General features: G+C 41.6%; 1 protein-coding gene across 2 annotated transcripts in view; it reads right to left on the bottom strand.

Moving 5' to 3' along the window:
* Window positions 1–15,663, bottom strand: part of CDS1 (CDP-diacylglycerol synthase 1) — a 165,019-nt gene that overhangs the window by 78,049 nt on the left and 71,307 nt on the right. For both annotated transcript variants that reach the window (XM_068233516.1, XM_068233515.1), the window contains exons 5-6: window positions 14,990–15,129; window positions 970–1,028 (exon numbers count right to left, since the gene is read on the bottom strand). In XM_068233516.1, the coding sequence (XP_068089617.1) occupies window positions 970–1,028; window positions 14,990–15,129 (199 nt within the window). The remainder of the gene's footprint in view (window positions 1–969; window positions 1,029–14,989; window positions 15,130–15,663) is intronic.

Raw genomic sequence — 15,663 nt, forward strand, 5'->3', positions numbered from 1 at the left:
TGATCCGGCCCTCGACCCAAAATGTTTGGGGACCCCTGGCTTAGACAATGATTGAAACCAGTTTGGTGTGCCCTTTTGTAATAGCATGAGCCTGAATATTTGCTTTACCTGTCACAAAAATGTAAAAAGGAATTACTAATAAAAAGAACCTGCCTATTATATGGCCTGTGAACCTGCCCATTCCACTGGGTGAGCAATAGTCAATCAAGCATTTTAGATAATCTGACAACTTCCAGGACAGGTAGTATTACTTGCTAGACATAAAGGTTTAGGGGCATAGAAAAGCTGCTATGTTGCTGAACTAATTTATATTAATAATGTTTAAAAGACACAATTAAAAAGGTATACATTACATAATCAGTGCCAAATGACAAGAAACATGAGAATACAAAACATTTATTACTATACCCAAACACACAGAACAAACATACATACAAATTAAAGCGGACCAAAAGTGTAAAAATCAATTCTGTACTGTCAGCACAGTCCGTAGTAACATGAATAAAATGTTTGAAAGCGGACTTTCTGTGCCAGAAAATACAGGTTTTGTTGTTTAGCCATGTCAGCTTATGGAAAAACTGCCACAGCAGTTTTCTGCCATTGCAAAGGCTTCTGAGAGATTGTGCCAGTAGAAGGGTGGGGGTAGCACTTAGATCAGCCCAGGTATGTAGTGTAGTGTGTCACTGAGCCAGTCAATCAAAGAGGGAGAAAGGAGTGTGTCAGATACACAATGGTGAATAATGGAGCTACCACAATACTTCCCTCCTGCTTAATCACTTGTTGCTGCAATGGGTAAAAAATGGGTGAACAGTCATAGCATGTCTCACTGATAGGTTTTCACTTTGGAATTTAAACTTTAGGTCTGCTTTATGCTCCAGCCATATACAGGCCTTGGTGCAGGTTAGCAACAGGAAGCAGTCACAGCTGTACTTGCACGACAATATTAGGTGAGCACAAATTAATACACACCATGTAAAACTGTAGACGATACTGCTTCTTGACCAAACTCAGTACAAACATGCAGAAACCTGTATGACAAAAAGACAAAGTCATGCAAGTGGCTTAAAAACTGTGTGTGATCACTAGGAGTAAATACCAAGAAATGTGGGCAAGAGTACACAGACAAATGGACAGAATAGTACTGACACTTAAGAAATACATCTTGACAAGATTTATACATGAAGAAAATATAACCATTTCTACTTGAAATAAAGTCAACATCAAGTAGAGGTTCACCACTAAAAATCTTCACTTTCCAAAGAGCTTAGAGAATGGAATAGAAGGGCAAAATTGGGGACCACTAAGTGTAGTATTATATAAACATGGAGGTAATGGCAGTAATACTGAAAACAAATAGATCAACTCATCTAGATTGTGGAGACGATTTTACACCAGCCCCCACTCCAGCATGGATCCTCAAGGAGTCAACCAATCAGCTTCTCATCTACAAAAATGTATTTTTTGGCAGTGTACAGAAAAGGAAAACTCAGGGTACTTTCGCACTGCATCCACTGTGATACAATACATCCACATCTGTACATTAGTGCTGCAGTGTGGTCAATTACATCCCAGTGATGAGCAGCTTGCTATGCATTTACTGGATGACATGCATGATTACTGTTGCAGTGAAGCATACTTCTATGTACTACATGTGTTGCATCACACTTATAATGCATTATGTGACTTTTCAACACTGCAACCTTGCAATTTTGTTTTTCCTGATGCGCAATGCAAAATGCATAGTGTGCAATTAGCCTGTCGATCAGTAGGCCTCAAGTGATACAAAGATTAACCTCCTTAGCAGTAACCCCGTGTTGGACACGGGGTAAGCCGCCGGAGGGTGCCGCTCAGGCCCTGCTGGGCCGATTTACATTTTTTTTTTTTGCTACACGCAGCTTGCACTTTGCTAGCTGCGTGTGCATAACAATCGCCGCCACCCGCCGATTCGCCGCCCCCCCCCCCCCACGAGACCCCTGCGCTGCCTGGCCAATCAGAGCCAGGCAGCGCTGAGGGGTGGATCGGGACACCCGCTGACGTCAGGACGTCGATGACATCCATGACGTCATCGCGATCGTCGCCATGGCGACGGGGAAGCCCATACAGGGAATCCCATTCAGAACGGGATTCCCTGCAGGGTAAAAGCGCCGGCGGCGATCGGAGGGGTGGGAGGGATAGTGAAAGGAGGGGGGGGGAAAGCATGTAGCTAGCGCTAGGCTAAAAAAAAAATAAAAAAAATTTAAAAAAAAGTGCTGCGCTGCCCCCTGGCGGATTTATTGTACCGCCAAGGGGGTTAAAAGGGTTTATAAATTATGAACAGTCACTCACTACTTACCTCCGAATTGGAAAACAAACAGCCAAATTAACAAAAAGCTTTTATCAAGTACCAAATTCAATGAGTTTTGCAGGACTCGTCCACTTCCTCGGGTAATGCCGGTGGATTGTCTCACAAGTGCATGAGTGCATGTTTAGGCGCTACTCCAGAGGTGTTTAAAAGCTTGTAAAACAGCCCATTGCTTAAAGGACAACTATCAAAGTTAACTAAAATCCTAGCAATACAAAGGTTTTTATTCATCTTTTCATTTCTTATGTGAAGAAAATGACATTTACTAACAACAGTTTTCAGTGTGGGCAATACTATGGAGGACTGTGTCCAAAACCAGAACATCCAGCATACAGAAAAAATCTTCACTGGCTTTAAAGGACACCTGAGGTGAAAATAAACTAATGAAATAAACAATTGTATCTATCCTCCTCCTCCTAAAAATGACTAAGATATTCCACAGTTTTATTTTAGATTTAAATCTACTTTTTAAGTTTTTACTGTTTTATTGTTTTTGCTCAATGACACATTCATTGAAGTATGCCAGAGCTAAAAGCTATGAACTATTGACCTCTCTTTCTTGCTCTCAGAAGCCATTTTCTGCTAGGGAAGTGTTTTATGGTTGTAATTTATCAGTGTGGGTCACACTGTAGTGTGTGTGTGTGTGTGTAGTTTACAGCCAGGAAGAGTTCATTTTGAATGGGGGTGGGGGGTCAAAGTAAGGACTTTGGGCATCAGAGGAAGGAAAAAGTACTGGTCCTTCCCTTTAGATCCTTCTCTGTATCTAAAACAAATCCCTCAGCTGTTCTCATATGATCTGCCAGAAAGCAGTGTGTGTGTGAGCAGGGCAGAAACAAACAGCAAATCACTCCTCTGTGAATAGTGACAGTGAAACCTATCAACATGGTACAGCTCTGACCCCCCCAAAAATTGGGCATACTCCTCAGGTAACTGAGAACAGCACCTATAACTCGGGCCGTGGAGACGTTACAAAAATCCAACTCAGACTCCTCAATTTATGATTCCACCAACTCTGACTCCATATTAGCCAGGTTCCAGCATGCAGCCACTCCACCTTGCAAAAAAAAAGGCCTCTGCCCTTTTCTGATATTGAAAAGGCTAGGGTTTCTGCAAGGGGACAGAGTTATGCACCAAAACACAGCTGATAAGGGTTTCCAGTGAACCTTATTAAACAGACAATGCGTTGGGACATCCTAACTTTTAAGCATTAGGCTACTTTCCCACCAAGAAGTTGCGTATTAGGGGACGTTATGGTCGCATAACGTGCCCCTAAAGCAACGTATGGTGGTGTTGAAAGTGGACGTCAGATTGCGCTGCGTTATGCAGCTCTCAAAGCAGTCACTCCAGGTTAGTGATAGGAAGTCCGGATCTTTTTAAGGATTCGGATCATTTGAATCGGATCATTGAAAAGATCCGGATCTTTGAACCGAATCATTTGAATCATTTTACTAGGGAAGCAGACTGGGTGAAATGACTAGCAGGACAGGACTTTCCCTGCACTGTACATTCTGTATGTTCCATTTTCTTCCAGACAGACATCCACTGGGAACCAAATTTTTCATTGTGATGATCCGGATGATTCGACTCACAAAAAAGATCCGGATCAAATGAACGATTCGTTCATGATCTGGACAACACTACAGTCCGACCAGGAGTCTCTGCAGTGCAGTGAATATTAATTAGCCATGTGGCTGGCTGCAGAGGAGGAGGGAGATCTCCTCCTCCAACATTACTGAGCATGTGCAAGCAGTCTACCGCTGCTTAGCCCAGTATAACATACAGCATGCAGCACTTTGTTTAAACGTGCTGCGTTACTAAGTAACGCAACGTGGGCACTGTGAACAGCACAATTGATTTTACAGTGCTGTGAGTTAGGCTGCGTTACTGGCTGCTGTACCGTGGGACTTTAACATCCAACTGTGAAACCAGCCTTAAGGTAGCCATACACCTGACGATTATGGACAGAATCGACAAAGAGACAAATTAATCTCTAATCGAATTTGATTAGAGATATATTTGTCTCTTGTCAATCCTTTCCATATACTACAGGCTAATTCCCATCCAATTTCAACATGAAATCTGCAGGGAATCGGCTGAGCCCGCTATGTCCACACTGCCGCTGCCCCTGAATGTATAAATGTGCAGCGCCTCCCCCCCGTGTGTGCATTTATACGTTACCTGTCCTGTTGCTGCCTCCGCGCCGTGTCCTGTAACCTCCGGGTGGCTATCTATACACACTACTGGCACCTAGCGTCTAACGTCGGCGCATAAAGTCTGACGTCAGGCGCTAGTATCGTGTATGGATAGCCACCCGGGGGTTACGGGACATCGCGCAAAGGCTGCAACAGGACAGGTAACGTATAAATGCACATGGGGGGCACATTTATACATTGCGGCGGTTTCATTGTCTCGTTGCTTGTTCCGGAAATTGCCACCGTACCGCCCCGCACCTGACCAAGCAACTTCGACCAGACATCTTACAGCATGCGCGATAGACAAAGCGATCAATTTCTGTCCCTAAATTGGTCGCATTATCAGTCGGGCATGCACCTGGCGGCAACGATTTTCATCCAATTCGATTATAATAATCTAAATTGGATGGTTGATCGGTAGTCAAGTTGCCTAATGTATGCCACCTTTAGTGTACCTCTGTGTTTAAGTATATCAGAGACAGCTGCACAGTAGCTGTACATGCAGAGGGCCGAGACAAAACAAATATCCATCAGGCCTTAGGCAATCTAACTGTGGGTACGTCTAAGTGTAATGTGCAGGTACTCTGCAGGAGAATGATGGGATTCTTACTACACTACACATTTGTCACTCACAATCTTAAACAGGTTTACAGATGATAGACTCCTCTGTGTTAAATGTGCAGATGCAAGATTCTCAGTGGATTCACACCAGCCCTGCAGGCATTTGTAGAGTATAGTACTACTGTATAACTGAATTTTTAGTCCTCAACCCCACAATTAACAACCTATTAAATTAAATTAATTGATTTCATGAGTAAAGGGAGTTTGAAAAGAAAAAAATCAATTTAAATTTTTGGGAAATTGAAGTATTTTCTTTTTAGGACTCTGACTCCAGGTACCCAAAAATGTATCCAAGACAGAGTATTTTTTTTACAACTCCAACTCGAGATACCCAATAATTGCACCGACTCCACAGTCCTGCCTATAACACGAAGTAAAAATTCAAGGCAGCTGGCCATGCAAAAATACAATAATGTGACTAATTAAGAATATTTTTGCTAAGTATCTAAAGTGAAAATTGGTCCTAATGAATGGATCATTTGTAAGATAATTGTTCAACATTGCTTAAAGTGGATCCGAGGTGAACTTTTATTCATTGCATAATTGTGTTCCTTTCCTATTGTTTATAGGGCATTCCTCAAGAAAAATCCTTTTTTGTTTTTGTTTTAATACTCTAATTCCCTATAAACTAAATAAACCACGCCCACAGGTTTTCAGAGAGCCATGGTAGTAGCAAGGGCTCATGGGAACTCAGTCTGGGCAGGAGGAGGAGGAAGTGTTACTAGCCATTGATTTGAGAGGCAGAGAAGAGGAGGGAGAAGGGGGAGGGGGGAATAATTAGTTTTTTTCACATGGTGAGTGCTAAAGATACAGATAAGCCTGCCTCTGTGTAATTATTTGCAAACAACATGGCTGCTGTCATTGTATCACAGGAATACATAATCATATTCTATTAAAGCGGTTTGCAGCTAAATTTGCTGTGTAAACTATCTAAACTTTAGATAAGATATATAGACAAGTTACGGTTAGTTAGTTTTTCATCTCGGATCCGCTTTAAGCCTTAAATTATGCTCAATTAATGCTGCCTTTAATGACTGTTGATCAGTCTTTAAGGCGTTATTTTGGATTGATAACGGTTGCCTGCAAATGAGCAGAATGTACTGTGCAATAGAGAGGGGAGGAGAAAGGGCAGGAGCTGAAAGAGCATACAGCAACCTGCAGCATGGGTAAAAAAAAAAGATAACACACTTGTTTATAATTAACAATCCACCATTGAATGACATTGTGCGGCACCTGTTTCTCTAATGTGTTTATGATACTTTATATGTGGTTGTCTCATTGTATGCCTGGATCTTAATGCTTAATATGTGGCTGTCTCATTGTACTATTACAGGAAATATCTTGGCAGGCTAAGGAAGTCCAAAACATGAAAGGGACTTAATTTACCACTTGAAAAAGCCACTTTCTAAACATGTCATAAGACATTCAATGGACAGATATTAAATATAAAAATGAATATCTGATTTCAAACGGTCGCCTCTGCCACTATAATGAAAATTGGAGATGAATGTCACAATTCATGATGCCATTTTACTGAGTATACATGCACATGACATGCAAAGAAGATATGCCATCACTAAGAGGAATTTCTGTGCTTCATTGAAGTTATAATGGGGTATTGTCAGGCTGTAATTTCCATATCTAACATAAACAGTATATAATATATATTGTCTAAAATGTTTCTTAAAAAAATCTTTTGAAAAAGCTTGTATTTTAAAAGTACAGTTAAAGGCTAGGTTCACAGTGGTCAGTTGCATAACACATGCGTTATAACGTGTGTGAACTGCAATGGAGACTGGCCATAGACTATTACAAAGCCAGCATGCAGCGAATTAGAATAACACGATCAGTTACAACGCAGTACTATGAACATCTCCATAGAATTGTATGGGCAGTGAGTGGGCATGCAGAATTATTCTGCAGTGCAACTGAGCACTGTGAACTGGGCCTTCAACTTTTATCTAGTGGCTGCACTTATAAGTGACATTATGTATAAATAGGAAAGATGACTATCAGTAAGTTTCAATGTCATATGAAAGCTCATGTATTGTAATTATCCCTTATGCCTCCACCCAGTTGGATAGCCCCGTTTATGATATTGGTCTGAACAATATTTGTAAAACCCAATGCCTCATTGTTGCCATCTTTTATTACAGCCAATTCTGCAAAACTAAGCTCATCTTCACAGCCCACTTCCTAAGTACCCGAGTGGCTGATTGCAATCATTGACCCTGCTATATTGGAGGGGAACTGAGACAAAGCATATACTTAAAGGATACTTAAAGTGAGAGGTATATGGAGGCTGACATTTATTTCCTTTTAAACAACACCAGTTGCATGGCTGTCATGCTGATGCTCTGCCTCTAATACTTTTAGCCATAAACCCTGACCAGGCATGCAGCAGATCAGGCATTTCTGACATTATCAAATCTGACAAGATTAGCTGCATGCTGTTTTCCGGCGCAATTTAGACACTACTGCAGCCAAATAGATCAGCAGGTCTGCCAGGCAACTGGTATTGTTTAACTACTTACTGCATCTTGTGTAGTATATTCACGGCCTTGCAAAACTTCACTTGAATGTGAAGAATGGGAGGAGCGCTGACAGGAAAATATTGCTCTGGTCCTAAAGGGGTAAAAACCCCTCAGTGGTCAAGTGGTTAAAAGAAAATAAACAGCCTCCATACGCTTCTCGCTTCAGGTTCCCTTTAACACATTCCAACATTTCCTTTGTCCTTGCGAAACAGTGACTATTTCAGTAATAATTGCTTTTGAATACAATATGCAATTTTATATGCAACTTAGACGACAGTAGTAAGGGTGAAAGTGGGGGCACACACACACACACACACACACACACACACACACAAAAAAGAAGAAGCACAAATGTAAAGAAATAGACTTCTGTTCTCTTTACAGTATTAGAGCTAATCACGTGAGAGATGGCATTTCATTATAAATATAAGTACAGTATGGCATAGGTAGGCTTGCAGCAATGCAGTTAAGAGTTAGGTCACAAATAATCAGTAGTATGTACTTTTCTATTTCACATTAGAGCAGTAAGAAACACTTCTGCTTTGAGGACATACGGTACTTGGAAAATAATTTTAGCAAACACCTAGTACAAAAAAAAAAAAAAAAAAAAAAAAAAAAGATTGCAACACAAATAACTCAAATAAATCAATGCACTCAACACAGTACACATTTTAAGTGTGTACAGATTAAAAGGTAATATGCAACACATTCTTTAAAACAGTGAACTTGTTTTTGCAAAGTGACCTTTCTGTTCAAAAACGGAGGCAGCTGGATGTGTCCGCACGCATGTTCATGCCCCGACTACTGAATCCAGGGTCCAGTGATTTTCAAACAACTGACACTACTTTTGGGATGAAAAATGATTATGATAACTATATGGCCTGTAAGAGATTGGAAAAACAAGTTTTCATTGTATGCTATGCCAGACTAGAATTCTGCCTTAAAATATATATATATATATATATATATATATATATATATATATATATATATATATATATATATATATATATATATATATATATATATATATATATATATATATATATATATATATATATATATATATATATAATCCAGTGGGGTCAGCAGCTCTCACGATCAACACCTTTTCTTTGTGTGCACGCAACTGGGGTGGCCCAATTCCCCAAGGACAGATAAAAAACAACAAGGAGTTGCAGCACACCGCTCTTTTATTTGAGCTTATCACAAGTTTATACAGGCAAACAGTTTCGGCTGTCCCCAGCCTTTCTCAATGCCCATTGAGAAAGGCTGGGGACAGCCGAAACTGTTTGCCTGTATAAACTTGTGATAAGCTCAAATAAAAGAGCGGTGTGCTGCAACTCCTTGTTGTTTTTTTTTTATATATATATATATATATATATATATATATATATATATATATATATATATATATATATATATATATATATATATATATATACACATACATATACAGTATTTTAAAAGCAGGTGCGTGTTGTATTTCACTCAAATTTTTTTTATTGTATATGAATAAAACAGGGCGCTCTACAGATATCACAAATACATATACAAAGCTTCAAATAAAATGCAGTCCTTAGTCACAGAACATCAGAGTTCTAATAGTAATGTTAGAAAGTTCCCACAAATCTTCTTTCAAGCTCCTTTTGGGGCTATATGGACTCCACACTTTCCTGACATAAGTAGTTATAGTATACGCTCACCAGAGATGACAGCTGCCCTTCTCAGGATCAGCCAACAACGCTTCTGGCCCAGCCAGTATTCCTCCGGTATTTCAGCATGCTTTCCTTACCCCAGTCACTCCAACCATAAAAAACGGGAAAGCAAACTCAAATAGTATAATACTGTATGGCTCAATTGGAAGACTCTAACACCAGTGCTCCCAGTTGTTAAACAGCACCCAGTGTTCCACCACCAAAAGATCAATAAAGCCTCTCACCGCACTGCTACCTGACCCAACACAGACCAGCAATGTTCACTTTTCAAGCAACATCAAACTTGCTCCTGTCTTGGTGGTGCTCCTAGGACTCAAACAGGGCCAAACATAGTGTAAAATCTTCTTTTATTAAAATGATTAAAACGTAGTGCACTTACAATTTAGCAGATACAAATGCGCATATAAGAAATCCTTAGAGCTCTTTCAGCGGAGCGTCCCTCGCTCCTTAGGCCACTATGTTTGGCCCTGTTTGAGTCCTAGGAGCACTACCAAGACAGGAGCAAGTTTGATGTTGCTTGAAAAGTGAACATTGCTGGTCTGTGTTGGGTCAGCCAGGCAGTGCGGTGAGAGGCTTTATTGATCTTTTGGTGGTGGAACACTGGGTGCTGTTTAACAACTGGGAGCACTGGTGTTAGAGTCTTCCAATTGAGCCATACAGTATTATACTATTTGAGTTTGCTTTCCCGTTTTTTATGGTTGGAGTGACTGGGGTAAGGAAAGCATGCTGAAATACCGGAGGAATACTGGCTGGGCCAGAAGCGTTGTTGGCTGATCCTGAGAAGGGCAGCTGTCATCTCTGGTGAGCGTATACTATAACTACTTATGTCAGGAAAGTGTGGAGTCCATATAGCCCCAAAAGGAGCTTGAAAGAAGATTTGTGGGAACTTTCTAACATTACTATTAGAACTCTGATGTTCTGTGACTCAGGACTGCATTTCATTTGAAGCTTTGTATATTTATTTGTGATATCTGTAGAGCGCCCTGTTTTATTCATATACTGTTTAGGAAGTGATACAAACACTTTTTTCAGGAGCGATCCAGTTTTAAACAGTGACAGATTGGAATAAGGAATCAGTTGAGGAGCGCACATTGAAGGTTTTTTTGTTTATCAAATTTTTTATTAGTGTCATTAGCAGGCTTATTGGTTACGGTGATATCTTACATATGAAAGAGATTAGTGCATAGCTCTTTAATAGCTGACACAGACTTGCCAGTAGCAGTGAACCCAATATCATACTTCTTTACAGTTGTTTTTTTATAACTGTAATAAAATAGGTCCATGTTAAAGCAGAACAACAATCTGGCATAACACACAATTAAAAACCGCCCAACTCCTTACAGACTATATAGCTATCCTACCTGCCTTTAGCCCAAAGTAATGTCCCCAGTGTGCAAATCTTAAAACCTTTCTCTCCAACCACTTCCCCATCACATTTGGTATACTGGAAGCAATGGCATCTTGCATAATACAATATTCCGCTTAATCTGTGAGAAACACATTGGTATTTTTAAGGCGCGTATGCACACCATACTTTTGCAAACGAGGGGTCCGTCAGACCCTCCCGTGGGGCGGTCGTTCTGCCGACAGTTGCACGTGAGTACAAGCTGTCGGCAGATTGATAAGACTGTTTTTGACTGATCAGTCAAAAACAGTCTTATCAGGTCTACCAACAGCTTGTAGAATTTCTGACACTTACTGCTGAGATAAGGCAAGTTACTCCAGCTGACAGCTTAAAGGGACTCCGAGGCGTACATTTGAAATCGGTGCCGGTAGACTTGGGCGCAGGATTCAGCCGGTATATGGCTGATCCTGCTTCTGCACAAGTCCGGCCCGTATTAATTACTATTCCCCCTCCAGTCTGCCATGGATAGTGGGGGAATGAAATAATTCGGCTTCCAGCGATTGCAGACGTTACTCACTGAGCGCCGCTATAGACTGATTCCCATTACAGTCTATGGCGACGCTGGCTGTGCCCAAATGTAGCAGCGCTGAAAAGCACTGCTCCGCTCCGAGCACCTCTTATGGGCATACCTTTAAGACCCCGACCAGTACTGCAAAGTACTTAAAGATGCATACCTTTCTGTAGGTTGTGCTCTCCCCTTTCATTTGATGCCTGAATCGCCATTCTACACATAATTGTGGCTGCCATCTTGGCTATGTTATAACTTCCGGGTCACCCCTGTCTTCTCTGTTAGAAAAGTGCATCACTGAATGAAGCGGGAAGAGGAAGTGACACGCATGGCCATTGCAAGAGGCTTCTCCAGAGGGGTCATAGCTTGACTTTGTCGGAAGTCGTCTGTCTTAAAGGAATGCCCACGTATATATAGCGTAATTGTAACTGCACCGATGGTAAGTCGATGTGCCGCAATCACCTTTGGAGTCACAAGTATTCTGTCAATTACTCCATCAGATTCGCACCATCTAAAATCTCTTTTATTAAGCAATCTTCTTTAAAAGTTACAGCATATTAAAAGTTCTCATGTGGGTATGCCCCATAGGAGACGCACAGGCGTTTCGGGCCGTCCTCGGTCCTTTCTCAGATCCTGACAGACCCACACTACCACAAGATTGCTAATCTCAGTTATATAAGGTCCAAAAGAGGACCACATAGAGAACTACTACTTAACATAAATGCATATTCATAAACAGTGAATCCACCAACCAGGGACCAAGTCCCATATACTGGTGAAAAATGCGCCTTATAACAACCATAGTGTCATACATATTATATACACATAACCTGCACATTGTGGACACTCACCACTAACGTCCCACTTGTATAAAAATACCAGGGAAAGCCGTTAATCTCAGGCTCACCATGTCCACGTTCTACTAACACAGTATAAGCAAGAACAACCAATCCAGAATCAGCCTACAACGTCCGTGCAGGAACTGATCCTAGTTGTGGCCAATCAGGAGCGTCCATCCGCGCCATCCGCGTCCCCATTGGATTATGCCATATACGAGAATTCAAATTATATCCAAAGATGCCGCCTCAACCAACCAAGGCACCAATGAACACAGCGCCGACAGCGTCCGCACACTCCGCAGTCTTGCGGAGAGGAACTCATCACGCATGCCTCCCATCTACGGAAAAACCCGCCGCATTGATACGGAACCTGTATGCTATGATAACTGCGTGGCGTCTCAGCCAATCAAGAGACCGCCGGCTGCGTCCGCTCCACCGCACCATAATGCGGCGAGGCTTACCAGCCAATCCGAGGTCCACCGACAGCGTCCGCTCTAAACTGGCCAGGGGAAGAAAACAGAGGCAGTATATCCATAGCGGTACCGAAGTTTGTATATGCAAATTAGCCATGTGGACGCAACACGACCCGAGCAGACACCCCAGAGTGGCCACACATATAGTTGGCAGAGGATGCAGGGCCGGGTGGAGGTACAACTGGAAAAATCTATAAATAAAGCAAAAATTCCATAAATAAATATTCACACAATATATAATCTCACCACTCCGGTCCCAGATCCAGGTTAAATATTTCAGAAAGAATACCATGTGTTATGACCTATAATGTGTTATCAGAGAGGGTAGGCCAAATTATCAACAAACACTGGCCTCTATTAAAACAGGGATTGCCAACTGTAAAAGAGTTTCATGATTTCCCATTGTTGTCATATAAAAGGGCCCCTTCACTACGTGATAAAGTGGTAAAAAATGATTTGGGTCCTGAAATTGCTACTAGCAACAAGAAAAATGGTTTGTTTCCATGCTTGAATTGCCACCTATGCAGCTATGTGGTCAAAGGGGATGTCTTTACCCATCCCAGTCGGGGGACGAAATATGCCGTTAAGGGCCAGTTTAGTTGCGACTCTAGATTTGTCGTATATCTATTAAAGTGTCCCTGCGGACTGGGTTATGTGGGTAAGACAACCCAACCCCTGAGAGACCGCATAGCTTCACACAAATCGAATATTAGGAATAGGAATCAAGAGTTATCTGTATCTGAACATTTCTGTATGAAACAACATTCCTTAGCACAGTTGAGAGTTCAGGTAATTGAGGGGATACCAATCCCACGAAGAGGGGGGGACAGACATAAATTTTTAGCTCTAAGGGAAAATTACTGGATTAACAAGCTTGATACCCTTGTACCTAAGGGTCTTAATAGAGATTATGACTTAACTGCATTAATGTGAACAACAACTGTTTTACTGTGAGTAACTGTGCCTTTTTTTTTCCCCATAGGTAATGAGTCTGAGGGGTGGCGGAGGATCTGGGACCGGAGTGGTGAGATTATATATTGTGTGAATATTTATTTATGGAATTTTTGCTTTATTTATAGATTTTTCCAGTTGTACCTCCACCCGGCCCTGCATCCTCTGCCAACTATATGTGTGGCCACTCTGGGGTGTCTGCTCGGGTCGTGTTGCGTCCACATGGCTAATTTGCATATACAAACTTCGGTACCGCTATGGATATACTGCCTCTGTTTTCTTCCCCTGGCCAGTTTAGAGCGGACGCTGTCGGTGGACCTCGGATTGGCTGGTAAGCCTCGCCGCATTATGGTGCGGTGGAGCGGACGCAGCCGGCGGTCTCTTGATTGGCTGAGACGCCACGCAGTTATCATAGCATACAGGTTCCGTATCAATGCGGCGGGTTTTTCCGTAGATGGGAGGCATGCGTGATGAGTTCCTCTCCGCAAGACTGCGGAGTGTGCGGACGCTGTCGGCGCTGTGTTCATTGGTGCCTTGGTTGGTTGAGGCGGCATCTTTGGATATAATTTGAATTCTCGTATATGGCATAATCCAATGGGGACGCGGATGGCGCGGATGGACGCTCCTGATTGGCCACAACTAGGATCAGTTCCTGCACGGACGTTGTAGGCTGATTCTGGATTGGTTGTTCTTGCTTATACTGTGTTAGTAGAACGTGGACATGGTGAGCCTGAGATTAACGGCTTTCCCTGGTATTTTTATACAAGTGGGACGTTAGTGGTGAGTGTCCACAATGTGCAGGTTATGTGTATATAATATGTATGACACTATGGTTGTTATAAGGCGCATTTTTCACCAGTATATGGGACTTGGTCCCTGGTTGGTGGATTCACTGTTTATGAATATGCATTTATGTTAAGTAGTAGTTCTCTATGTGGTCCTCTTTTGGACCTTATATAACTGAGATTAGCAATCTTGTGGTAGTGTGGGTCTGTCAGGATCTGAGAAAGGACCGAGGACGGCCCGAAACGCCTGTGCGTCTCCTATGGGGCATACCCACATGAGAACTTTTAATATGCTGTAACTTTTAAAGAAGATTGCTTAATAAAAGAGATTTTAGATGGTGCGAATCTGATGGAGTAATTAAAGGAATGCCCACGGGAGGTGCTCGGAGTCCCTTTAAGAAAGTTGTTGTAGCAGGTGCAAACTAAAATTGAAAGATTAATTCAGCTACAAACCCAGCTTGTGTTGTGGTGACATATGTTATATAAATCTTTGTTGTGATGTGGAGTCATCCTTTCAAGATTAAAAGCTTTTACACAGTAAAAAACAAATTACCGTAATCACGATGTAGGAATTACAGTAGCATAGTACTCATAGTGAAACAAGTAAAGGACACACACTCACCTACAACATATAGTGCAAATGATATGAAGCGGTGGTATCGAATGAGAAACTGAAGGGCGTCCTCTCTCTGAACAGAGCTGGCAAAATAATCTGCCAGGGTCTCTCCATAGAAAAAATAATTAACGCACAAGAGGAAGTACCTGTGACGAAAGACAAAGATGTTGACACACAATACACTAGAGCAGGCATGGGCAAACTTGGCCTTCCAGCTGTTAAGGAACTACAAGTCCCACAATGCATTGCAAGAGTCTTACATCCATAGTCATGACTTATAAAGGCAAATGCATCGTGGGACTTGTAGTTCCTTAACAGCTGGAGGGACAAGTTTGCCCATGCCTGCACTAGAGTGTTCAAGAAAAATAAAGCTGCTCAAAGACATTGCATGATATCACGTTAACAAAGCTATCCCAATGGCTGAAGACCTCTTGTAGATATACAAATTTGTATCCCACTAGTGTGAGTCACTGCCATTAAAATTATCTCATCAAGAGTCGTTAGGTGGGATTTTTTTTGTTTTGTTAAAGAGGAGCTGCCAGCCATACTAAGTAGATAAATACTTGCTCTACTTACATAACATATGTATTGCACTGTCCACATTTTGATTTTAGTGATTTTTCTATAGTAAAAGAAAGAGAAAACCCTTCTTAGGATTCTCCATTTTATTTGTGTCTATC

The sequence above is a fragment of the Hyperolius riggenbachi genome, chromosome 1 (assembly GCF_040937935.1).
Source record: "Hyperolius riggenbachi isolate aHypRig1 chromosome 1, aHypRig1.pri, whole genome shotgun sequence".
NCBI classification, from domain to species: domain Eukaryota; kingdom Metazoa; phylum Chordata; class Amphibia; order Anura; family Hyperoliidae; genus Hyperolius; species Hyperolius riggenbachi.